The following is a 27138-nucleotide window of genomic DNA, read 5'->3' as shown; positions in this document are numbered from 1 at the left end:
CCTGCCCCACTCCCCCTCTATCAAAACAAGGGGGAAAAAAGTTAATCTCCTTGCTCTGTCTCTAACTCCACTGAAGCAAAGCAGAGGTTCTTCCCAGAGGGGGAAAAAAACAGGCCATAAGTGAATGGACTTTATCTGGCCAACTGTGGGGAAGTTCATTCCTAAGGGCATTTTCCAAAAGTATGGAGATCTTGGGAGGTCAACAACTAAAAGAACTGTGTAGTTCCATGATAGAAGTTGCAACAAGCAAAGCTACAGACTATGTAGAAGTTTAACTACTAAGAATGAGGCAAACAGAAAGGCAGTTACCTCTCAGAGAAAGCACAAGTCTCAAAAACTGGCAATCCTTAGCTTCTGCAAAACCTGACTTCATGCAGCAATCAGACTGTGGAGCAATTCATGCCCCTGGATGTTGATGAAAACAACAAAGCAATCAGCTAGCAGTTACTGGAGGCTAACAGCTAGGTGTGATAGCAATAGAAACAGACCAGCCAAAAGCTTACTGGGAAAATCAGGGAAAGAGACAAAATGAATGGGGCCAAAACCACAGGCATCTCTGGTGGTCAAGGAGACTATGCACATGCCTTTGAGAGGGCCCAGATGTTGGATTCAGCAGACAGAGTTCAAAGCAGCTATTAAAACATATGTTCGAAGAACTAAAGGAAATCGTGTTTAAATAATTAAAGGAAGGTTATTATGACAATGTCTCATCAAACAGAGAATGTCAATGAAAAGAGAGAAATTATACAAAATAATTAAATGAAAATACGGGAGTTCAAACGTACAATAACTAAAATGAAAAACCCACTAGAGGGGCTGAACAGCAGACTGGAGCTGGCAGAAGAATCAAAATCAGTTCTTCTGGCTATACCATAGAGTAATTTGAATCTACATGACAGAACATGAGTGCCAGCAAAGACGGCATAATTGCGTATTTCTTCTTAATTAATTAATTTAAAAAGTAACTGCACATACAACATGCATATAATTGTATCATTGGGCCTAAAACGCTTAGAAATGTAACATCTGACAATAATAGCACAGGGGAGGCAGGCAGAGACAAACTTTATTGAGTAAGAAAATGATACCAGATAGTAAATCAAATCTACAGAAAGAAATGAAGAGAACCGAAATGATAAGTTAGTACAAAAACTATAAATATATTTATGTTTTCCTTTCTTATCTCAGTTTCTTTAAAAGACACAGAATTATATAAAATAATAATTATAATAATGTATTTTTTGGTTTGTAACATAGCAATGTGATTTAAAGAAAAGGGAAGGATGGAGTAGAGCTAAGTAAAGTTTCAACATATCACTGGAGTTAAGTTATTAATCTGAAGTAGATTCTGGCAAGTTGTGTAATGTACACCCTCAAGCAATCACTAAGAAAATAACTCAAAAAATACTTTAAGAATCATTAAGGGAACTAAAATGTTACACTAGAAAATAGTCAATGCAAAAGAATGCAATAAAGGAGTCACAGAAAACAAAGAGAGACTTACAGAAAACAAAAAGAGACTTACAGAAAACAAAAGGCAAAATGGCAGACATCAATCCAACCGTATCAATATCATTAAATGTGAGTGGATTGAACAGTAAAATCAAGAGACAAACACTGTAAGACTGGATTTAAAAAGAACAAGATCTGACTAATGCTGTCACGCTTTAGAGTCAAAGACACAAATAGGCTGAAAAGTAAATGAATGGAAACACACCACACAAATAGCAACCATAACAGAACTGTAGTGTATATACTAGTATCAGACAGCCTCTAAAATGTTTTTAGAGGTGAAGAGGAACATTTTCTAACAATTAAAGGGTCAATCTATCCATAAGATACAAAAATTATAAACACATATGCACCATTTAACAGAGCCTCAAAACACATGAAGCAAAACTGACACACTCAGAGAAATAGACAACCATGCAACAGTTGGAAGACTTCAATTCTCCATTTTCAATAACAAATAGAATTAGACAGAAATTAACAAGAAAACAGAAAGTTTAAACACTATAAACCAACAAAACCTAACAGACATGTAGAGGTACTCCATCCGACTAGAACACACATTCTCCTAAAGCACCCATGAACATTCTCAAGGACGAACATACGGTAGGCCATAAAACAAGTATCAACAAATCGAAAAGGACTGAAAACAGACAAAGTATGTTCTCCAAGCACAACTGAATTAAATTAGAAATCAGTTACAGAATGAAATCTGGGAAATCCACAAATATGTGGACATTAACATACTCCTAAATCAGAAATAGGTCAAAAGAAGAAATCAAAAGGAAAATTAGAAAACATCTGAGATCAATGAAAACAAAAATACATCAAAATTTGATGAACTGACTGCTGATTGAGTGCTTAGAGGGAAATTTACAGCTGTAACGCCTACATTAAAAGAGAAAATACAGGAAAACATTTTTATGAACTTGACATACTTCTTAAATACCATAAAGAGAAGAGAAAAACAGGCCACAGAAAGGGGGTGCATATTAAAAAATAAAGAGTACTTATCCAAAATACAAAAAGAATTACTTCAAATATATTACTGTTTTTTGTAAGACAAACACCACAAAGGAAAACTGACCAAAAGATTTTAACACTTCACATACATTATTCAAAAGCCAATAAACTTGTGAAAAAAAATGGTTAACAACTTCACTCATCAGAGAAATGAAAATTAAAACCATAAATACCACCTCACAGCCATCAGACCAGCAAAATACTAACAATTCCAATAGTTGGTGATGATGTGGAGCAATGGGAACTCTTATAAAGTGCTCATGGGAATAAAAATTGTTACAACCACTCCGGAAAACCAGCAGTATCTACTGAAGGTAAATTCATACACATAAGCCAGTAAATTTACTGCTAGGTATATACTCAACAAATACTAAGAGTACATGCAGAGACTGGTATAAATGCATTCATACAGCATTAGTAGTAGTCAATAAGTGGAAACAAGATAACATCTATCAATAGATTTTATTAACTGTGGTATATACATACAAAGTAACAGGGCAATGAAAATCAACTACAGTTACAGAAATTTACATGGATGAATATCAAAAACATTATGTGGAGCAAAAGTAGCAAGAAATAAAATATATACTATGTGAGTCAATTTAAATACTATTCAAAAATTGGCAGTACTAAGAATAGTGATTTCTTTGGGGAGAAGAGAGAAGGTAGTGACTGATGGGAGAAGGGAGAGGGCTTCTGAAGTGCTGTCAATGTTCTCTTTCTTGACTGGTAGTTACACAGATTATGGTTTATAATAATTCACTGAGCAAAAATTTATTTGTGTGCATTTTCTATATGTTTTACACTTCAATAATGAAAAATAAAGCAATACATACAATTAAAAATTAAAATCAACTGCATGGGGCACCTGGGTGGCTCAGTCAGTTAAGCATCTGACTCTTTGTTTCAGTTCGGGCCATGATCTCAGGGTCCTAAAATTGAGCCATGAGTGGAGTTCCCAGCTCAGCAGGGATCTGCTTGAGATTCTCCCTCTCCACTCCACCCCATCCCCACCCCCAGCACACAGGCTCCCTCTCTAATAAATAAATAAATCTTTAAAAAATTTTTTAAAAATGGCATCACAGTAAAATTACAGTACTTGAAATTTAGAGGCTAATAATTTTTAAAGACATGTACTTAAAAATATCACAAGGAAAAACTCGTGTTGAATTTAATGAAAAGTATAAAACTTTATACAATGAAAAATTTACAAATACATAAAAAGAAAAAAAAAGATGGAGAAAATGGTTCCATCAAATATAACAAGGACATCACTACCATATATATTCTAATGCCTAAGACACAGACTTCAAGAAAAATTAGCAATGATCTTTTGTACTAATATTAAGTTCAATCTTACTAGCAATCAAGACATACCAACTGAAACAAGAAGATACTATTTAATAGATAAATCGAAGGAAAAGTGTATAATTCCTCTAGGGAGCACTTTGTTTATACCTCTATGATAGAAATACAATTTCCTCCCTTCCTGTTTTCCTTTTTAGAGAACTTTCCTTCACAGTGGAAAGGGTTGCTCTAGGATCCACAAGAGAATCCTACCACTGTGGTTCCTGAATTTCCAGTTTCTTTTTCAGTCCCCTTGAGGCCTAACTGGGTTCTAAGATATACCCAGCCCTATATCCTTCTAACAATAAATCTGTTTTGCTTAAGTTTTCTTTCTAGCAACCAAATGACCAATGTATACTTGATATACTACATGCTACAACTATATTACAGTTCTTCTGTTTACATCAGAACTTGAGAACTGGTAACTCAGAGATTGTTTTACCAGACCCACAAGGTGTTTTTCAAAAGTATGAATTAATATTATGAATTACAGTCTTTCTCTCCAGACTGTGACCAAGCTCCTAGGAGGTAGGGACTATATCTCATGTATCTTTGCTTTCCCAGTGCTAGGCTCTAGATCCAAAAACACTTGCTGAATGAATAAACTATGCCAATAAGGTTCTATAAAACTCTAGCTCTGACAATTGATTTATATCTGAGAAGCAATAACAGACTCTAAAATCCTAGTTATACCATTGGGAAAAGAATCACAATATAAAATATAAAAATACGTAACACATAAAAATATGTCTCCTTTTGCCCAATAAACCAAATCCTTCAAATGTATACCAAAGAAGCAATTTAAAGGAAGAAAAAATATTATATGCATAACAAATGCCATAATATTATACAGTGAAAAGAAATGAGATCACAATTATGATTAAGTTTTGGTATACATACCAACTAAATAAGTTAGTATACATTCATTTAAAATATAATTATAAAACCTGTAAAATGAGAACCTATACATATGAGGGATGACTCTCTAATATGAGCTTGTTTTTTTACCCCTTTATTCTCCAAAGAAAAAATTCACCAATGCATGAACACACACAAACAACAATAACAGCAGCAGCAAGTAACTTAACCAAGGTCACACAGCTCAGAAGTGACAGAAAAAGGATATAAATCCAGGTCCATCTATAGTAAACCCACAATCCTAACCCTTATAAATTACACTACCTACACACCCATTAATAAACACGCATTATTAAGCACCTAGAGCACATAAAGCAATCTCCTTGGTACAAATAAGAACACACAAAAACACAATAAATGCCGCTTTTACAATTTTCAATGCAGTGCTTTAAAGTATATTTCTGCATATCAAAAGCAATATGAAAAGCAAGATAAAGCCTAAACACTGCTAATCCTAATCTAGTGCTTGATGCTTGCTTAAATGTTGTCAGCATGTCTCAAATTTGATCAATTCTCAATCCGCAAAGAAGTACAAGAACTAAAATAATGAAAGTAGCAATTTTAAACATCCTCTGACATCTGCCTCTGTCAGACACAACTCTACTAAATTCAACAGCCCAGGGAGACAATCCATGAGAATCAAGTGTACTCCAGCCATAAGAGACCTTTATCCAGATAACACTTTTTTATTCTTACCATTTAAACAAAGAAAAAATTTAAATTTGAAAACATCATTTTATCTACATATAATAGTAATATTTAACATATAATGACTGGTTAATATGCCACAAATTTCTCATTTAACTCTCACAACCTTGTGAAGTAGTTACTACTACTAACCCACTGGACAACCAAGAAAATCCACAGGTGAGGGGTGCCTGGGTGGCCCAGTCGGTTAGCCTCCAACTCTCAAGTTTCATCTCAGGTCATGATCTCAGGGTGATGAGATCGAGCCGCGAGTCCTGCTTCATGCTGGGCGTGGAGCCTGCTTAAGGTTCTCTCTCTCCCTCTCCCTCACCCCCCCTCAAATAAATAAATAAATAAATAAAATTTAAAAAATAATGGAACCACCATATTAAAGAAAAGAAAGAAAGGAAAATCTTCAGGTGAGGCAATAAGAGGTTAGTAAACATAGTAAGTGACAAAATCCAAATGGAAGCCAGGCCTAACAAATGCATGCCTGTAACTATTACTTACGCTACACGAACTTTCTAAATCATAATGCTTTTAGCATATGGTATCAATATCCAAAAACTAAGTATAATGTTGTCAACTAGGTCAAAAAAGTAGGACACTAGGAAGAAAGAGAAGGAAGGGCCAAGAGCTTGCGGATGCATTTAATAAACTACGTTAGATACATGTTCAGGGTCAGGTTTGCAACCTTTCAGTTAAGTGCAAAACCCTACATTAATAATATTGAAGTCCAGTATTTCCTAGGATGAGGTGAACCCTACCTGGTTCAAAAATACATGCCCACTTCCTGTATTTTTGCTACATGAGCTGAGTACAATTCGTCAAATAGTAATTTGGTAACATTCATCAGAAGTCCTAAAACTGTCATACTTTTTGCCCTGACAATTTCATTGAGAATGGTCTTTTAAAAATAAAAAAAAGCTTTTACTCAAAGATATTCATTATATCATTATCTACAATAGCCAAAAAATTAAATTTAAGTTCAAAAGAAATAAAAAGAAATAACCTAAATAACTACCTGTAACAGTTGTATTTGTTCACCATAATCCCTTTCTCAGGAAAACTGTCACTCAACTAATCTGTGTGATCTTAAGGAGATTGTCAATCATGATTTCTGTGAGTTCCCCATCTCACCCGAACCACAACCATAGTGGCTAGCGACCTTGCAGTACTTCATCTCCCAGGTCCCAGGAATCGGTTAAGAAATTGACAATTATAATACATCGGCATCAACCCAGAACTGACATGGAGACATCAGGAAAGAGAGGTTGTCTTTCCATTGTGGTTGCTATGCTAAAAGCTATGTGTGTCTGGAAGCTCCAAAAAGAAGAGTCTAGAAGAACCCAGAAATGGAAGAAGAGGCTCAATGACATTATTTGAGATCTTGGATCAAAACTATTTTCAAATCCATTCCATCCTCCTCCACACATACAATTCCCAGTTATGTAAACTAATAAATTCCTTTTTTACCTTATCAAAGCATGTGTTAAGTTTTTATCACAGGTAAGCAAGAGAACTATGACTAACACACTACCTAAAGAACGTTTGAGTAAATTATAGTACATCTATTCGACAGAATACTGTTGGCAAAACAGTGTAACTGTTAAGAGCATGCCCTTAGGAGCCTGGCTCTGCTACATACTCTTTCTGTGTTCTTCAGTAAGTTACTTAACCTCTCTGGGCCTCAGTTTCCTCATCTATAAAATAGGGGCATAATGGTACTTATATGATTGTTAAAAGTAAATGAGTTATTATTTACCAAGTGCCTAGAACAGGGCCTACCATTAACAAGTATCTGTAAAAATAAATGAGACATATAAGTAAAAAAAAAAAAAAGTAACAAAGTTGACTAAACCATATAATTACAACGGTATTTTTAAAAACTTGTGCCCAGAAAAAGGAAAAACTGTATTTTTAAAGAAGCAAACACACTATTTACCAAAAGGGAAAAAAAAAAAAAAGGAACATGCCTCAGATCTCATGAGAAACAGGATGAATCTGACTGGCTTCAAACAAATCCCCATGACCTTCCCCAGTGGCAGTATATTTATCATCAGATAGGAAGCACATACCTAGCGTCAAGTGTGGAATCATGAAATCACACAATGTATCACATTTAACAATACCAGCAGATACTATTAACAATAACACTTAAAAATTTATATCTAGAAAAAGTCTGTCATTATCTCCAGCTAAATTAGTTTCCAAGGAAGGCACACATTTATGAGTATAACCAATTCTTAATAATCCATACAAATGAAGAGGAACAAATATTACAAGTCATCCCCAAAAGTCACTCATATTTGGCTTTGTAATGCATCTTTGTAGAATACAAGCATTTTTGCTTATACCATAAATATGGGTATAACCTGTCTTCTTGATATTCCCAACATTTCAGCCCTAATAATGCAGCCACATAAGAAGATTTAAGTTTCATAACCTACTCTCTGGACCAGCTCTTTGTATCTTTCCACACCATGCTTTGAATTCCCATTAACCTATTCAAATTCTGTCTCTCATTAGATTTACTAAATAATACATGTTACCAAGAGATTTGTTTTGTATGCAATAAAGTAATTAAAACTAAATGTTTTAAAAATATTTCTTATAGATGTGCCATACTGAGCTTCAAGCCTCTTTTTCCCTGCCCATGTCGAATACTAATAACAAAGATCTGCCACTAAAGCACCTCAATTTTGTTCAGAGCCTTATGCATGAGGTTATAAAGCCTCCACAGTAAGTAATAACTCCTGTACTGACAGTGGAAAATTCTTTTTTCAAATTCTAACATTTATTTGTTATGGCTGTGGTGGGCTTATGAGGCCAAAAGAGGAAGATAAATGGCATTCCAATTTAGATTATTAAACATAAAAATAAGATTTTTCATTAGTGTACCTCTACATTTCCCATGAAAGAACTAGACAATCTGAAAAAATGAAATGTAAGATTTGCACAGCTGGTACAGCTTTCTAAATTGGGTTGTTTGATTTTGGGCTTATTGTGTGTGCTGTTTTTTAATCTTATCTTCATACATGTATAAAACTTACAAAAAAATTAATAAAAGTTTCCGGATAAACTGAATGAGCCTAAAAGACTGACTAGTAAATTAAAATTTATAAGGAAAAATAACTTAGAAATTAACCAAAACCAAATGTCTCTATCTCAGGCAATATATCCTTGTGGTTAAAACGCAGACTTTGTTCAAATCTAAGCCCTAACATTCACTACTGCATCATGGGCAAGTTTCTTCACTTCTCTGTTTCCTCATCTATAAAATGAGAATAAAAATTGTATATACCTCACAGAGTTATAAGAATGAAATGAATATATATATATGCAAACAATAAATTGTAGCTATTATTGTTGCTGCTACCCATATCACTCTCTAAAATATAACTTGCCTAAGAATTACTAACATAAGAATCTCCCAGGGTCTGAAAATATGCTCACATTAAGATATATAACCACTCCGTTTTTAAGCAAACTTCAGTCCTTCCACAAAACTTATTGTTGGGTGCCAACTCTACAGAGGACATCCTAGTATTGCTGAGAATACAGAAATGAACAAAACACAGTCTCTGAATTCAAGACTTTTCCATTAGTAGGCAACATAAATAAAACTATTATAAAAGGTAGCATGATGGAGGTGCTATGAAATTATGACAATCCTGTAAAACACTAAGAAACAGAGCACCTAAGGGGGGCGGGGGGCAGGCAACACTCCAGAAACCTAGTTACTTCATTTCAGAGTACCACTGCCATTTATGTAATTAACATAGTTTTTAATATTTGCATAACAATGTTTTAGAATGTAGATCATTAAAAAAAATCAAGATCATTCAGCACACTACTTACCACGCTCATAAATAAACTTGAAAAATTTTTTCATAATAATGAAGGCTAACCTCTCTTAACAAACCCAGATATAACCTTGAAAAGGTCACATTGCTGCTTCAGGAAACATTTTCTTCACCAATAAATAAAAGCTCCCAAATTTTCCTCCAGTAAGTTATATTAGGTCTAATGTAAAAAGAATAATATTTTTGAGCTGGTAAAGACCTTTGAGAGCCCTGAATTCAAAACCCCTATTTTACAGGTGAAAAGAAGCCACAACATATTAAAAAAAAAAAAGCACTAAGAGTCAGAAAACTGAATTTTGGTCCCAAGTCTCTCATAGGAAAAGCCAGGGAAAATTATCTAAGTTTCCTCATCTGTAAAATGAGAGGCTTGGACTCAATTGCTTCCAAGGTCCCTTTCAGCTCTACAATTCTCATTTTATGAAACTGAAGCAGAGATAAGCAACTTGCCCAAGGTTACACAGCTAGTTAATGGCAAGGCAGGGACTACACTTGGATTCCAATTATGATCAATATACTTTCTGATCTGTACCATACTACTTCTCCTACTTCATAACACTATTCTTTTAAATTATTCTAAGATTTTTGGAAATTATTAACAAGCATGAAGAATTTTATGAAACGAAATGACTTATTCCTATGGCTCTTCTACAGAAAATGAGCTCTAAATCCAAATGTAACAAGTACATGAAGTCTCAAGCTGTGTGTCACTATACTTAAGTTGACCTCAACAAAGTTATGGGAATTTATGCTTAAATTCCCTAAAATCTAACCTTTCAATCTCAACTCACAGAAGAGATTATGTTCCTTATAAAATTAAAATATGAATTGTTCTGGATAATGGTAAATGTTACATACATAATTCTCTGAATAAGATGAGAATTAAAATTCTTCATTTTAGTTTACGTCCTGGTTATACCTAATACGCATTTTTAAATTCAAAAGTAATCAACTTAGACACTTTCCCTTCATGTATTCTCTTTTTCAGACTCTCTAGCTTTAAAACCATTAGAACAGATTAAGCATAGTCCTTCTGAAATCGCATAAACAATCACAAATAAAAGACTATACATGGTGATAGTTTCTCTTTCAAAACTGAAAATCAGCCCCCGCAGGATTCTAAAATTCTGTGCCCAAATATATTACAAACTCTACTAAACTGTATCACAAGCAGCATCTGATTCCCTTAAATGCCTTCAAAGCTTATTATATTTCACAGGGAATTTAGCAAGATTTCAGGAAGACTGACAGTGTTGATTCCAGAAAATACTAAGAGGAAAAGCACAATAGAAACGCAAAATAAAGTCAACATTAGTTTCACACTACTGACTGAATAGAATATTCAAAATCATTCATACATACTTAAGTATAGTTTAACTACAGTATTCAGCTATTTTCAAAAAACCCATAGAATGTTTACATTTTTAAATTGGATGGGACCCGAAGTCACTTAATCCAAAAGCATCCAAAATAAGAATCAATCTCTGCCCCACCCAAATATGTCCCTGTAGACTGCTTTAAATTCTTATCGCCATATACTTTTTTTTTTATTATTTAAATTTTGTTAGTTAACATATAGTGCAATGTTGGTTTCTGGAATCGCTAAAGACTTAAAAGTATTTAGTAAAGAGCAGTTTTTTCTACTGCTGGGAAAGTCTAGCTGCTATTCACTTCTTACATTCTGGTCAACAAAGTATACTGAATTCCATCTATGCCTTTCTAACTTTCACCTGCTGGTCTACATTCTAAAACAAGCAGAATGGATCTACTCTCTCTGCTATTTATGTTTTTGAAACACCTAAGACAGCTGTCATGCTTTTCACCCTTTCAGTCTTAGGCTATAAATGTATGGTCCACAGATTTCTTGTGGGTCTTGGAGACAATTCTGAAATACATTGTACTCCCACATTGCAAGTAACATTTTTTAAAAACCTGCCACTTGTCAAATTTTGGTGTAATATCAAAGAATACATACAATTTCTAAAAGGACTACTAAAAAAATACATCAAATTTTCTAACTACATTTCTGTGGATTCTCTTCACAATACATCAATCAAAATAAATCACAACAGACTGAGAGCAGACGCAAACTCCAGCTGTCTTCTAATAAGCCAGAAATTAAAGTGATACAAAAATATGAAACAATGCTACCAGTCTCACTAAAGTTTTTGTTTTAGAATTTTTATTCATTTAAAAATCTGTCAACAAGTAATCAGTTTATTATTTTTAGATAAGTTAATAACTTTGAAATTATTTCTAAAACAGGAAATATCAATAGACGTAACCCACATAAACAAAATCTCTGTAGAGTCTTCAGTAATTTTTAAGAAAGGGTTCCTGAGACCAAAAAACGTGTTTCCCAGGGGCAGATTTCCAGACAGCTAACTGGGATTCTCTCCTGTCTCTCTCCTCTAACACGTAAAAGTGCCTCTATAAAGGAGGCATCTACCACAGATCTATTTGTAAGCTAAAATCCATAAAACCCAGTCCTCCTCCAGCTAGTGACTTCAAGAAACTAAAAGGCCATCTGGTACACCTTTACTTTTAACAACTCCCTACAGGTATTACTCAATTATCCAGAGTCAAATACTTCAATTCTTCTAAAGGATGCAGTCTGTAAACATGAAAACAGAGCAACAGTTTAATTACACTGTGATAGTATCTTTTTAACCAAACTACTTTCACTATTTATATAAAAGTAAAGCAAATTGGGGCGCCTGGGTAGCACAGTCGTTAAGCGTCTGCCTTCGGCTCAGGGCGTGATCCCGGCGTTCCAGAATCGAGTCCCACATCAGGCTCCTCGGCTGGGAGCCTGCTTCTTCCTCTCCCACTCCCCTGCTGTGTTCCCTCTCTCGCTGGCTGTCTCTCATAAATAAATAAAATCTTTAACAAAAAAAAAAAAAAAAGTAAAGCAAATTATTCACATCTGGTAAGATGGAAAAGAAAAGAAAATGCAAGTCTTCTGTATAATCATTTCATTCTTAGCAATAACTAATTCAAAAGTACCCATGTACTGATAGGCCAAAAAAAACCCCATCTGCTCATCTAGCCAATATGACACTGGGTTCCTAGGTCTTAGTAAAGCAAAACTGACCTCTATTTGGAAATTTACTTAACTTCTTAACTTCCTATTTCCTTAATCACAGGATTATTAGAAGATAAAATGGGATAGAGATCACAGGTTTAAAAGATCTAACATGAAATCTAGAGCTACACTGCTGAGCACCTCTCAGGGAACTTGATTAACAAAGGAAAAGCTTTGGGACTCAGGAAAAGAAGCTGTCTACACTGTATCATACAAATTCCTAAATCTTTTAACATTTAAAGGTGTATTTTATTTGTAATCAAGTTAAACTATATTAAGATGAGAACGACAATAGGAAGCGAAAGGAAGAAAGCCAAAATATGCAGCATTGAAAATAATCAGATTATAATATTAGATTTTTGGTCTCAAATACATCAAAACTTCAAATAATAAATTCTGAATTGATGATATAATAGCCCTTTTTCAAATTTAAGTTTGCTTAAAAGCAGTTTATCACGTAACTTTAAAATACATGTACAACACATATGTATCTTTTAAGTTTAAATTTTTCTTATATATTACATTAAATTGGTTCGATTTTTCAGAAAGTTTGTTCTCACCTTGATACACATATTCAAGTTCCACTAATATTAACTATTCTTACTAACAGTCACCGTTAAGTCCAAAGCTCGCTCAGCTTACATCAATTTATGTAATATGTATAGTGTGTACACCTGCAAAAGATGCTGAACACTTGTTAAAATGAAAACTGGGATCTCACTCAATAGAAAATGTCTCCATCATTATGTCTAGGGTTTCATATATGCAATTCCTGTTAGCATTAATGGTATCTGAGACTATATCTTTACGATAAATATATATATAACTCTAAAGAAGATTAACGCAGTTTTAACTTACATACTGGTTGGTCAAAAAGAAATATACCACTGTGGCCATTAGAGGTACTCGGTGAAAGGTAATGATCACAAAAGCATGTCTTATTTCATTAAAAAAGCTTCACTAATTTACTTTACATAAAAGCCTACTATAATCCAAACTTCTAGAAAGAATTCTATTTGGAAGTTCAAGCTAAATTATTTCAACCCCTCAGAATTTTCAAACATCAGGAAAAGTGCAGAATAGTACAGAAGTTTTTTTTAACTACAGCTCAAGTAACCTCAGAAACTCACAATCTAGATTCTGCAGCCCCCAAATTACTAACACTGATAATTGATGTTACAGATGAACAATTCAACACTATGTCCTCAGTATCCAGTACAGCCCCTGGCTCACAGAAATGGCTCAATAAATATCTGAGAAATGAAAGAATGAAAAAAAGGTAAAGCCTTTAAAAAAGACAGGCTTTCCCAAGACCATCATTTACTATCTATCACTCATTACACTATCACTGGTAACACTATCATTAAGCATCTTAATGAAACTACAAAAATAGAAACATGCTAAAACCACCAACTGCTCTATGTACAAAATAGATTTTGAAACATTCATTTACAAATTTTCAAGTGCAAAAAGAAAAATAGCCAGATGCACTAAATTTGAATTAGTCAATAAATAAACTTTTATCTGCTAATAATCAGAACTCAGTGTTGGGGGTAAGATGGAAAAGGGGAAAAATGTCTGTCAATGCATTCAGCATGTTTAATGGATGCCATAAATCAAACCTTTCCACGAATTTTCTGGAGCAAATTCATGCCAATCTTTGAGCCTATTGTCACTTTCACACATGCTCACAGGAACAAAATGACAAAGAATGCTATGCCTGAACCACTAGATTCAGGGCACAAAACACTTGATTAACAATTGTCAAGGCTGGGTAGTAAATATTGACAGATATTTTCAAAATAAATTAACCCCACTATTTCCTACATAAATCAAAGCTCCTGGTTTCTTTGAAGGATTCACCAGACTCTTGGACTTCCATTTTTTGAAAATGTGGCTACAGTCTCCTTGTGTGACACAACTGGGAGTGAACAAACCCATTTACCAATTGTTGATGAATACCGCTAAACGTTTTCCCAGACAAAAGAGCGTTAAACGCGATTCCATGCACATTTATTCTTCCTTCATAAATGCGTGTTCTCCCAAATTTCATTTTATGTCGTATACTTAAAGTTAAATACAGCAAGTTGAAATTTTAGTCAAAAAGCACTCCTGTGTCTTACTAGCTGTGTAACTGCTACATCTGGTGGCAGCACACTTGCATGCAAGAACCAGAAAACTTAGAAAACAATTGTAACCGATCTGGTGCGTGTTTGCATTAACCTTTACGCCGATATTTCCCACAAACCCACGACCCTGTCAGAGAACAGTAGCCTACTTGCAGAAAAGAGAGAACGCACAAACACGCAGAAGGTGATGGCGAAGGAGAGAAAGTTGCGGCCATCTGGAGGGGGTGGTTTTAAAAGCCTGCCCACGAGTCAGTCTGTCGTTTAAACTGCTCTAAGGGGCCAGGCAGGGGATCAAAGTAGGCTTTGATAATTTAAGCGACTCTCCCCAAAGGGCAGGGACCCTGCTAGCGAGGGCATCCTCCAGGTCCCAGGCTGCAAAGCTCGCAGAGCGGGGACCGCCTTTATGGGAGGAGTGCGCGAGAGAAGGGGAGGGGGCTCAAGGATGAATGCTTCAACGAGAGGGAAAACCCACCAGAGACCGGAGGCCAGGAGGTTAAGAGTACTGAGTGTACTAGCAAATGGAGCAGAAAGGGGCTGGCGTCCGGGGGGAGGCTTCCCAACCTCGCAGTACTGGCTCTTAGGAACCCCATACGAGTCTGCGCGCCTCGCCCCGTCCCCTCCAGCGCGCACCCCCTCGTCCGTCTCCGCCGCCACCCGCGAACCACCACCCACAGCCAGCGCACTACCTCCCCGAAGCCGGGTGGCCTCGCGTCCACCTCGCCACCATCCCCCACCCTGGGGTCGGGGGAAGAGACCCGGGGGGGCGCGGGGGCTGCGGCGCGGGAGAGGAGGCCCGCGAGCGGGCGCGGGCGCGACGGCGCTTACCTTCCCTGGGCCTCCCGGATGGCGGCGTGTGATTCAGCAGGGACCTGGCCGCCGCCGCCGAGCCCGGGGTTGGAGACGTGGAGAGCTGGGACCAAGATGGCGGCCCCTCCAAACTTCCACTGCTACTTTGGACACTCATCAAGCTACTTTCTGGGAACCCGACTCCCCCCCTGCGACGGCAGCGGCGGCAACGGCACCGGCACCCGCCTCCGTCATGGCGGGGGCCGCGCTGAGGGCGAGCGAGGGAGCGAGGGCAGGGAGGGGAGAGTCAAGGGGATGGGGGAGGAAACCGAGAAGGGGGGAGGTAGGGAGGGAAGAGGTGAGGGGAGGAGAGGGGACGGGGAGGAGGAAAAGGGGGAGAAGCGAGGGAGCAGGCAGGCGCGCCGGGGAAGAGGCGGAGGGAAGGAGCGCGGCGGCGGAGGCGTCGAGGGGGCGCCCGCCGGAGTGCAGGCGGAGCGCGGGCTGCGCCGGCCGAGGAGACTTCCGCGAGCGGAACCTGCCGGCACCTCTGCAGTGCGTCGGCCCCCGGCGTCGCCTGGGTGGCGGCGGCGGCGGGCGGTGGGTGGCGGCTGAGGCGGCGGGGTAACCTCTGCATCAGTTACAGGCGGCGGCGGCGTCACGCGCCGCCTGTGCAAACACTATCGCGAGGCTCCTGCGCCTCCGGTAGCGGCGGCGGCGGCGGCCGCGGGAGCAGGCATGGGGGAGGGACCTGCCAGGGGTGGGGGAGTGGAGAGGGAGCCAGCGAGGGAGGGAGGAGACGCGGGCGCCCCTGGCGCACCCGTGGATCGCAGCGCGGCGCGGCAGCCCGGGGCTGGCCGACTCGCGTGCGCGGGGGCGACCTCGCCGCACCGGCCGGAGGGAGGCGCACCCCGCACGCGCCCCCACCGCGTAGCTTGGGCTCCGGCTCCTGCTCCGATGCCACCTGACTCCCCCCCACCCCTCCCGCGGAAGCGCGCCTGGCTCCCGACGCACACCCAGCCTGGGGAGAAATGCTGCTGCTCTTGCTGGGTTGTCGTTCTCGGGAGTTCGATGTGATCATTTCTCAAAATGGAACTGAAAAGTTAAGAGTTGCGTCTTTCTTGCCCCTCTGTACTGTGCAAAAAAACCTGCGTGCGTCTCCCCGTCTGCAGAATGGGAGTGATTACCGAATAAAAGAGCTAAGAAACTAAGTTGGGAGCGAGGGTGGGTGAAAATAAAACTTAATGAATGTTTTCTAAAGAGTAAGAATCTTTACCGGTGTTGTGCACGCTGATGGAATAGCAGTTTTTTTAAAAAAAAAAACAGTAAATGGACCATCTAAATTGAAAATTTTGATTAATTCCCATATTTAGGGAAACTCTCCCATGTTCATCTTGTGGAAGAGGGGATGGTTTCTAGAAAGTTCCAGTTTGTTTCCATGCCTCTGCTGAGTCCCAGCTAGAAAATCCCAAAGCAAATTACAGCATTTGTTAAAATTTATAGATACAGTGTAGCTTTCTACACACCTACACACCCACACACGGAAAACACACCAGGGATTGGGCATCTTGTTCATAAAAGAGCAGTCTAATAGTTCAGGAAAAATACAACAAGGTTATTGCTCTCTAAAAAACCAAATTGAAAAGAACACTAAACAGATTATGATATAGAGCAACTGCATAGACAGGAGGAAATGGTATGATTACCAGGGGAACAAAAATGTCATTTCTATTTTTTATTTTTATGACTTTGCATTTCTCACAGTAATGTTGTGTGCAGATAAACTATCATACTAGAATAGAACCTTGGTTGTCAGTTATCTCCAGAAGTAATTTTAGGTTTCATATGCTTCAGATTCTTCAGTGAGTTTTTAGTCATGTTCTGCTTTTCAAACTTAAGAGGCAGATCTCACAAATTAAACAACTTTTGTGAAGCATAACTGACATACAATAAACACATATTTAAAGCGTACAATGTAAGTTTTGATGTATATACAACCTGAAACCAACTCTACAATCAAGCTAATGAATATATTCATCAGTATCCACAAAGTTTCCTCTACCCTGTTGATGTTCCTCTTGCACTCTGACCCCATCCCCAAGTAACCACACATTTGCTTTCTGTCACTTAGTTTGCATTTTCCAGAATTTTAGGTAAATGTAATCGTACAGTCTGTACTTGTGTAGCTTCTTTTTCTCAAGATAATTGAGTTTCATCTACATTGTTGCACTTCATAGTTTTTTTTTTTTTATTGCCCAGTATTCCGTTGTATGAATATACCCCTCTTTGTTGATCCATGCACCTGTTGGTGAACGTTTGCACTGTTTCCACATTCAGGCTATTAAGAATAATGCTACTGTGAACTTCCCCCTCCTGTAGAAGTGTTTGTGTGGACATATGCTTTCTTTTCTCTTGGATACATACCTAGGACCTTACTATTCAACTTTTATACCAAAGTACATACACTGTAAGGGGAAGCAAAAGTTTCTATAGAGGACATGTAGATAAATGTATGATCTTTCTGTATTTTAAGAGTAAGCTTAGCTGATTGTTGTGAAATGAGCATAGGGCAGAGGAAGTCAAGACACCTGGGTATTAGTCTCAGCAGGTAACAGTCCCTCTTGATTCAATTTCCTCACCTGTGAAAAAGAGGTTAGCATCTCTAGGTGATCTCTAAAGTGCCTACTAATGCCTAGACTTCATACAGAGCTTAGCTCCTCTCCTGTAGTAAACAAAACCCAACCAAAGAGATTTGATGGTAGATTTATCTTCCAACCTTCTCCACAGCTTCAGGTTATCTTTATACCAACCCAGGTTACATCTTTGGCAGAACTGCTCCTTTTATTTTAAATGGTAAATAGAGGATCACAGCATAAACATAGTTCAATTTAGATATTGTTATGAGTGCTGCCTAGGAAGGACAATTAAATGATTGGTTCCTGCTTTCTTGTGGTTTATGTTAAAGATCATCAACACTAACTCACTTGTAAAGAGGCTACTGCCAGCACTAGGGAGCTAATTAAACTGTGGCTTAGCCTGAAAATGGAATACTATGCCATCATTTAAAATCAGGTTTTCAAAGAATACGAAAGAGATCATAGAATTTTCACACTGTAGTAAGTGAAAAGGTACGTATGATCAATTTGTGTATAAGCATACATAACAAATGACTACAAGGATGTACCCCAAACAGTTAATAATAGCCAGCCTTGGGTTGTGAGATTAGATAATTATTCTTTCCTCCTTTATGATTTTCCAAACTTGGTACGATGGATCATTTTTAAGTAATTAAAACTAAAATTATACAAACACGTAATTTTATGAAATGATTATGATAAATGACAACTCCAAGGGTGAGTAGAAGCTCCTACTACATCTTGCACATTGGCTACTATGTAGGCATTCAAAAATTGCTTGATAGAGATAGATGGGATGGCTAGAGTGATAACTTGCACAATAGGACAAGATACGGAATAGTCAGAAAGTCCAGATTCAGACAGCAAGGAATACCTGCCACTCTGGGAAGGAGAAATTGAAAGAAAAGCAAAGAAAGATCATTGAAAGGGGGGTTTTGGCAAGGTTCTTTGGGAAAATATTCCCAGAGGGAAAGCCAGCATGAGAACACAGGAGTGAACTGAGCAAGTAAAAGGAGAATGCAGTAAACCTGCCCAGAAAGAATCTGGATGAGCTGGGGGAAATGTTCTCTCTGTGAACTGAGTGCTCGATGAGGACAGACTCAAGCCCTTACTACCCTGCTTGGCACAGACCAAGGGCTCTGTCAGTGTTTGTGGAAGGAAGGAAGGAAGGAAGGAAGGAAGGAAGGGAGGGGAGGGGAGGGAGGGAGGGAGGAGGAAGGAAGGAAGGAATGATGAAGATCAGTAAACTGGGATACAGGTGAGGGAGTAATGCAGGAAAAAAGGTCTTCAGGGGTCTCCTGATAGGTCATATACAAAGGGAATATCTGATCATAATTACAACTGATCATAATTTACAACTATGTTTATTAGACTCCCATTTATACTTCATAGTAAAAATCTTTGCAAAGTCGACAATACTATAGATACAATAAATGCACTTTATACCTCTTACCATTTGATTCCTTCTAAATTTGAGGAAATACTGCCTAAGTTCCTTTCCCCCAAACCCACCAGAAATGAGCCTAGAGAATGGGTAAAGTGTCCTTTCTAAGTATTCCCGCATATAGTGGGGTGCTAGAGTCAGTGCACAATGCCCAGAGAGCAGATTGTGTGCATCTCTCCCCAACTCAGTTCAGTGATGTAACACTGGTAGCTTGAAATCGGTATTTACAACTCCAAAGTCATCAAAAGCTACAAATCAGGGCTCCCTCAGCAGCATACTGCTGCTCCCATAGTGCATATATCATTTCCTTGCTGTCTCTTTCCTTGCCTTGGCTAAAAGCCTAGGAAGGACAAGGACCTTGTCTGTCATGTTTATAGTTGTACTCCCAATGTCTAGCACCTGCCTGGCATCAGGTTGATGCCGTATACATATTGGTTGAGCCAACTGATTACCTGCATACTGGCTAGCAAGCATTTGAGCCCTCTGAGCTAACAACTGGGTTGGCTGTTCTGGCAGAGGAAGAAAGGACCAAATACTCTACCACCCCCTCACACTTTATTTGGCCAAAGTTTGTGATTCGGCAAAGTTTACTGACCTTGTTAGGGTTGCTAGATGAAATATAAGTTTTGTGTATACCATACTAACACTAAAAAAGTATTGGTTGTTTATGTGAAATTCAACCCTAGCCCTTCTGAACTAAGCAGAAAACAGTTAATGAGTTATCACCTAGTAAAGTTAAATACTATGACCTGGAAATTCCATTCCAAAGAATATATCCTACAGGAATTCTTGCTCGTGTGCTACAGGACATAAAGACAAGAATGTCCATAGCAGCCAAAAACTGGAAACCACCCAGATGTGCATCAACGAGAATGGATAAGTAAACAGTTATGTATAGTCACACAATAGGACACTACTCAACAATTAAAATGCTCACAAACATAATGCTGGTTTAAAAGGACAAATTAAAGAAGGATGTAGTCTGTTTGACTCCATATATAAATATTCAAAAACATTCAGACTAAATAATATGTTGTTCAGAATGGATATATGGCAATACGAGGAAGGGAGAAGAAAAAGGGACGAGAAGCCAAAATCGGAGGATTACTTCTGTCAGGGAGAAGGGGGGGTGTGACCGGGGAGAACTGACAGGGGCTTCAAAAGCATCAGCATATGTATGTGCTACTTGTTAAGTTGGATGGGAGGATGGAGATATGTTTGTCTTATTCTTTTTCTTCAAGCTACTCGTGTGTATGAGTTACTCTTATTTGTATGAGGTATTATCTTATAAATGTTTAAGACATGAAGAAAGCTGTGCCTTCTTTATCAGACTGAACTTAGATGCCCTCTTTGTCTCCTCTGCTTGGACTCATCCCCAGATTTGATTTCCTTCTGTGTCCAAATGTATGCACACAGATGGGAGTTCTAAAGATGCCTATCCTACCATCGCAACATCCCACCTCAGTAGTCTTTTTGGTAGATGCTTAAACAAACGGCTCCATCACATTGGATTATGAAGAATTCTCATTTCACTGAGTTTGCTCCTACTACGCTGCACAATTCACAAAGTCTGCTTGAAGATTTTGGTGTCCATATTCCTATAGAGATAATTCCAAGGTTTTGTACATAATACACTAGGTTATACTTTCTCTGCTCTCTCTACCATTGGAAATGGTTTCCTTCGGGATTATCAACTCATGGGGGAGAAGGGTTGATCTATATGTAACAAAACTGGAATTACTAGATTCTCAAATCTGATTCATTTTGCCTGAGGTTAAAAAATCGTAATCAACTTCAGTGCAATATTACCTCCCCAGAGTGTACTAGAAGCTGTCCTCCAAGGACATGAGTATTACGACATATTTACAAAAACAAAGTACAACAAGCAAACAGTGCTCATACAGCAGATTTAAAATCAACAATATATCTCTTAACAAAGCAGTGTACTTAGAAAAGTGATTAAGAAAACATATAAAACCAAGTAGTCTAGTGTTCCACTTCGCTCATCCTAAGTTTCACTGATTAAATTGAAATATAAATTCATCACATTAGAAGGAAGATGAAAGATTCCCAAAACCTTATACTGAATTGCTTCTGCAACGTGAAATTTTTTGTAGGCACAGAAATTGATGTTACTTTTAATAAAAATTTATATCATTCTTGATTTTTGACAATATCTTTCCAACGACACAGTCTAAAGACTTTCAAAATCACTTAATGCTTTTCCAGGAAATATAAAGTGTTAAATCTTTCTTAATTAGATACATGACAAAAATAAGTAGAGATGTCTATAACCTCATACATATTTAGAAACTCTGAAACAATATAGAAATGTCAAATCTTGATGAGAATTTCTTCCCCCTCCAAAAAGGAGTAAAAATGCCGCCGTAAAGCAAGTGGAGGCTTTCTGAGATGCAAGTAATATTCTGTTCCTTAAACCAGGTGCTGGTTAGAAGTGTATGTTAAACAGTTTGTGAAAATTCATCAAACTGTACACTTACAATAAAACGTTAGACAAAATGTAAAAAAAAAAAAAAAAGCCCACCCTGGCATTTGTGATTGTAAGTAAATGCATATACACATAGACACACATTTAAGGGAAAATAAATTTGTTTAATGAGACAACGAAAAAGAGGGGTTTTTTTAAAAGGAAAATGTTGTTAATATGAGGGGATATGAATGGTGGTTTCTTATGGGAAGAAGTTAAGAAAACGCTATCTTAAAATCAATATACATACAATAAAATTTCTCAAACTACCACTATGAGAACATCCTCAAGTAAATATCTACTTCACTATTGTTCATTTCTTGTACTTGGTAAAGAAAGTTGTTTGGCAATGGTTGATGACTTGTACATCCATCAGTAAAAACAGTTGTGGACTGAAAAACATTTATTTCAGGAAATACTTGTTGAGTACCTACCCTGCACACAGCAACTTGCCAGGTGCTATGGGAGTACAGAGGTGAGTCAGACATGGAGCTTCGAGGTGACAGCAAAGAAGAGTCAGGCAAATGACTACCATCCAAAGTAAAAATGAGCCGTGCCAGAGGTAAAGTATACGTAAATGGGAGAATGTAGGGGCAGGAGAGATCACATTGGAGACTTCCTAAAAGAGTAGCAATTTTAGCTGGGCCTTGAAGTGCAGCAAAAAGTGATCTAAATTGTTATTTCCTTTCAACATTCAAAACTTAACCATCAGAATCTGGGTCTATTCCATAGACAAACCTAAGGCTCTCTTCTATTGTTCTTATTGTATCTTCAGTTTCATACAGTCTTAAACTTTTAGTTCAATTTTCACTTTTTTCCCTTTTGTTGCCTTGTTCAGAGGCCTCTACATACTTTCCAATCCCTTGTAGAACTGCATCTTTTAATTTAGCATTCTCTTTGCTCTGTGGGTTGGGATGGGTTGAGAGAGAACAGGGACACTAGTAACAAAAGTAATTTTCCCCAGTGAAACTAAGTCATCTATTACTCAACATGCAGAGGAGAAGCCTTCCAATTAAGTCAAAAGCATTACATTGGTAATCAACAAAAAACCATACAGGAACATTCTCCTATAAATTGACACAATTTGATGAATCATAAAATCATGAATCACTGAATCATAAAAAGAACTCATGATTTGGAAGATAGGGGTTGGAAAGAATTGGCAGAGATACCTAAAACAGACTTTAGCTACACACATAAATTAATATAAACACTAATAATGAGAGATGAATTAGTACTAAGTCTAAAATGCTAACTGAACTATAGTAAAATATAATTATATTGAGATTTTATTTATAATGATGGGATTTCTTTTGGGAGGCAATTTAGCAACATGGATCAAGAATCTTTTTAAAAAAATTATTCCTGGGGTGCCTGGACGGCTCAATGGGTTAAGCGTCAGACTCTTGATTTTGGCTCAGGTCTGCATATCAGAGGCATGAGATGGAGCCCCTCCTAGGGCTGTCTGCACTAATTTCATCTGGGAATCTATTCTAAGAAAATAATCTCTCTCTCTCTCTCTCTTTTTTAAGATTTATTCATTTATTTTGGGGGGAGAAGGGAAGTGGGGAGACGTAGAAAAAGAGTCTTAAGTAGACTCCGTGCTGAGTGTGGAGCCCCACCGGCAGCTGGATCTGAAAACCCTGAGGTCAGGACCTGAGCTGAAACCAAGAGTCTGGCCCTTAACCAACTGCACACCCAGGTGCCCCTCTAAGAAAATAGTCTTAAATTAGAAAAAAAATGTGAGTTTTCTCTTTCTGCACAAAGATAATCTTTCAACATTATTTATAATAATAAAAATTGAAAATAACCTAAGTACAATAATGAGGCTATGTAATGACTTATGGCTCATCTACTTTATAGAATATAATAAAGTCATTAAAATGATTGTGAAGGGGTCCTTGGGTGGCCCAGTTCGTTAAGTGTCCCACTCTTGATTTCGGCTCAGGTCATGATCTCAGGGTCATGAGATTGAGTCCCAACTCCTGCTCTGCGCTAAGGGGGGAGTCTACTTAAGATTCTCTCTCTTTCGGTCCCTCCCCCCTCAGAGAAATAAATAAATCGTTTAATAAAAAAAAAGATTGTGAAGATTTTACAATAACCAACAACTGATTCATTGATTTCAGTGAATAAAGTAGCATATAAAAACTATATATACAATGTAGTCTCAATCATATAAAATGTGTAAAAAAATTGAAAGGAAATACACTAAAATATTAATAGTGGTTGTCGTGGTGTGATAAAATGATGGCAGATTTTTGTGGCTGGCCTTTGTACTATTGGGTATTATCCAAATGTTTTATAGGAATAACAATTACTTTACAAGAAAAAAAAAAAAAAAACCAAACCTGTATATTTTCAAATGACTGGATTTACTACCCCAGATTAGATTAATAAAGAACAACAAAAGGAAGTATTAACAGGAGTTGAGGGGGAAAATATTTGGTGCCTCCTTTCCCATAGAGCTTCCAAGTGTTATTGTTTGACTTTTTATTGGTACAATTAAACAAATATAGATTTTAAAAGTATTTGTTTAAAACTTTCAGGAACCCACCAGCAGAATCAGAGGAACGCCGACCTTCTAAAATCACAGCAGAAAATAAGAGCAAACAAAACCAAGTCTGCAGAGCAAATGACAAAACTGAAAAGAAACAGCATGCACACATGAAAACAAAGGCATGGAAACATGGCAATAGAGAGGCTAAGCATTGTAAGTTTAGTTATTAAATTTAGATTCCCTATTAATAGAAAAAGCTTCTCAGATTGTTTTAAAAATTAAAATCCAATACTTTGCTGCTTATAAAAAATACATCTAAATAAAATAACACAAGGAGACTAGAAAGGAGAGAATGGGTAAAAAGGTGGTAAGCAAGCTTGCAATGTATTAGAGATAGCATTACTGAGTTGAAATAGAATTCAAGGCAAGAAATATTAAAGGTTATTTTGATGTAATATAAACATTAAATACTCCTTATACGTGTGCCATAGACACCAGCAACTTACAAAGTGGAAAATATGATTCGTTAATTATGGGAATGTGGTGGAACCACTACCTCTCCATCCTGAGCACAAAGGAAAATTTTTCCCAGGTTCCTTTCAGGGACAAGGGGCCATGTTACCAGGTATAGACAACAGAACACGAGCAAATTTGGGTGTGTCCCATCTAGGACAGGATTTGAGAGTCTGTGCGCCACCAACACACTCTTCTCTTTTAACAGGGATCACAGAAGCCACATAATAATGTGAAGCCACACGACAAAAGTGACCTGGATCTCCCAGTCACTGCAGGGAGACCAGCTGCCTTAGAAGTTGGCCCACTGGCATTGGACTTTGGATGAAGAAAAAAACCTATGTTGTTTTAAGCGTCTGAAATTTGGTGCTTTATTTGCTATTTATAGCCTGTCCTAATTAATACAATAGAAAAATGTCAAACTGCCCAGATAATCAAAAAATTCAAATTAAACAAAGAAGTACCACTTTCCATATGTTAAACTGGAAAAATAACAACAACAACAACAAACCTTAAAATATTAATACCCAGTGCAGTGGGGGAAAGGATAATCTTTTCCTTTCCTTTCCTTTCCTTTCCTTTCCTTTCCTTTCCTTTCCTTTCCTTTTTCTCTTCTCTCCTTTCCTCTCCTCTCCTCTCTTTTCTTTTCTTTTCTTTTCCTTCTTTAAGTAAGCCTAGTGTGGGGCTTGAACTCACACCCCTGAAGTATGAGTCATGTGCTCTACTAACTAAGCCTGTCAGGTGGCCCAAGGATAATCTTTTCAATAAATTCGGCTGTCAAATGTATATCCACATGAAAAATAAATGCCAGGTGGATTGTAGATTTAAATATGAAAATAAAAGCTCTTAAAAGAAAACATGGGGTGGGGGGCACCTGGGTGGTTCAGTTGGTTACGCATTTGCCTTCGGCTCAAGTCATGATCCTGGAGTCCTGGGATCGAGCCCCATGTCAGGCTCCCTGCTCAGCAGGGAGTCTGCTTCTCCCTCTGCCCTTCACCTTGCTTGTGCTCACTCTCACTTTCTCTCAAATAAATAAAATCTTTAAAATTAAAAAAAAAGAAAGAAAAAGAAAACATAGGGAAATATCTTCATGATCTACAGGTAGGCAAAGGTTTCTTAAATAGGACACAAAATGTGCTGACCATAATGAACAAATTTGACAGATGAAACTATTATTAATATAATCTAATTGCCAAGAGACTTGATTACCAAAAGATTTGATTTAAGAGAATGAAAGAAAACATAGAGTGGGAAAATATATTTGCAATACATATATCTGTAAAGGACTTATATTCAGAATATGAAAAAGAAATGTCCTACAAATCAATAAGGAAAAGACAAACAAAATAGTAGAAAAGTGGACAAAAAACCGGAACAGCTACTTTACAAAAGAGAACATCCAAATTGCCAAAAAATATATGAAAAGATGTTAAACATCTTTAGTTAACAAGGAAATGCAAATTAAAGCCAAATGAGATACCACTCACCAGAAAGGCTAAAGTGAAAAAGATAAAATGTCAGCAAGCGCGTGGAGCATTGGGAACTCCCATACACTGGCGGGATTGAAAAGTGACACCCTTAGAAAACTGAGGGCAGTATAACTACCAAAACTAAACATATACATATGTTATGATCTGTCAGTTCTATTCTTTTTTTTTTTAAAAGATTTTATTTATTTATTTAACAGAGATAGAGACAGCCAGCGAGAGAGGGAACACAGCAGGGGGAGTGGGAGAGGAAGAAGCAGGCTCATAGTGGAGGAGCCTGATGTGGGGCTCGATCCCATAACGCCAGGATCACGCCCTGAGCCGAAGGCAGACGCTTAACCACTGTGCCACCCAGGCGCCCCTGTCAGTTCTATTCTTAAGTATATTCCCAACAGAAATGCATACGTATATTCATCAAAAGACATCAACAGCAATTTCATAAAGCAGCACTGCTCATAGCAGCCCCAAACTAGCAACTACTCAAATGTCCACCAGAATAAAAACACTGGGGAACATTCACCCAATGGAATACTATACAGAAATGAGAATTAATGAATGACTACACACAGTGACAATGGATGAATTGTACAAACACAATGCTGAACAAAAGAAGATCGACAAGAATGATTACATACTACATGATTCCATTTATATACAGTTCAAAAACAGGCAAACCAACCTATGGTGTAAAAAATCAAGACAGTGATTACTTGGCGGGGGGGGGGGCTG

The 27138-nt window shown here is 37.7% G+C and overlaps 1 protein-coding gene across 2 annotated transcripts in view; it reads right to left on the bottom strand.

Annotated features, from left to right (window-relative positions):
- TLK1 (tousled like kinase 1) overlaps positions 1-27138 on the bottom strand; it is a 160158-nt gene that overhangs the window by 121515 nt on the left and 11505 nt on the right. The window contains exon 1 of one of the 2 annotated variants that reach the window (XM_040644004.1): positions 15387-15715. The exons of the other annotated variant lie outside the window; for it this stretch is intronic. Within the exon in view, the coding sequence (XP_040499938.1) occupies positions 15387-15525 (139 nt within the window). The 5' untranslated portion in view covers positions 15526-15715. Of the gene's footprint in view, positions 1-15386; positions 15716-27138 lie in introns of those variants that run through there. 2 annotated transcript variants of the gene reach the window in all.

Source organism: Ursus maritimus, unplaced genomic scaffold (genome assembly GCF_017311325.1).
Source record: "Ursus maritimus isolate PB19 unplaced genomic scaffold, ASM1731132v1 scaffold_1, whole genome shotgun sequence".
In the NCBI taxonomy this organism is placed as follows: Eukaryota; Metazoa; Chordata; class Mammalia; order Carnivora; family Ursidae; genus Ursus; species Ursus maritimus.
This window is presented reverse-complemented; position numbering and strand designations above follow the sequence as displayed.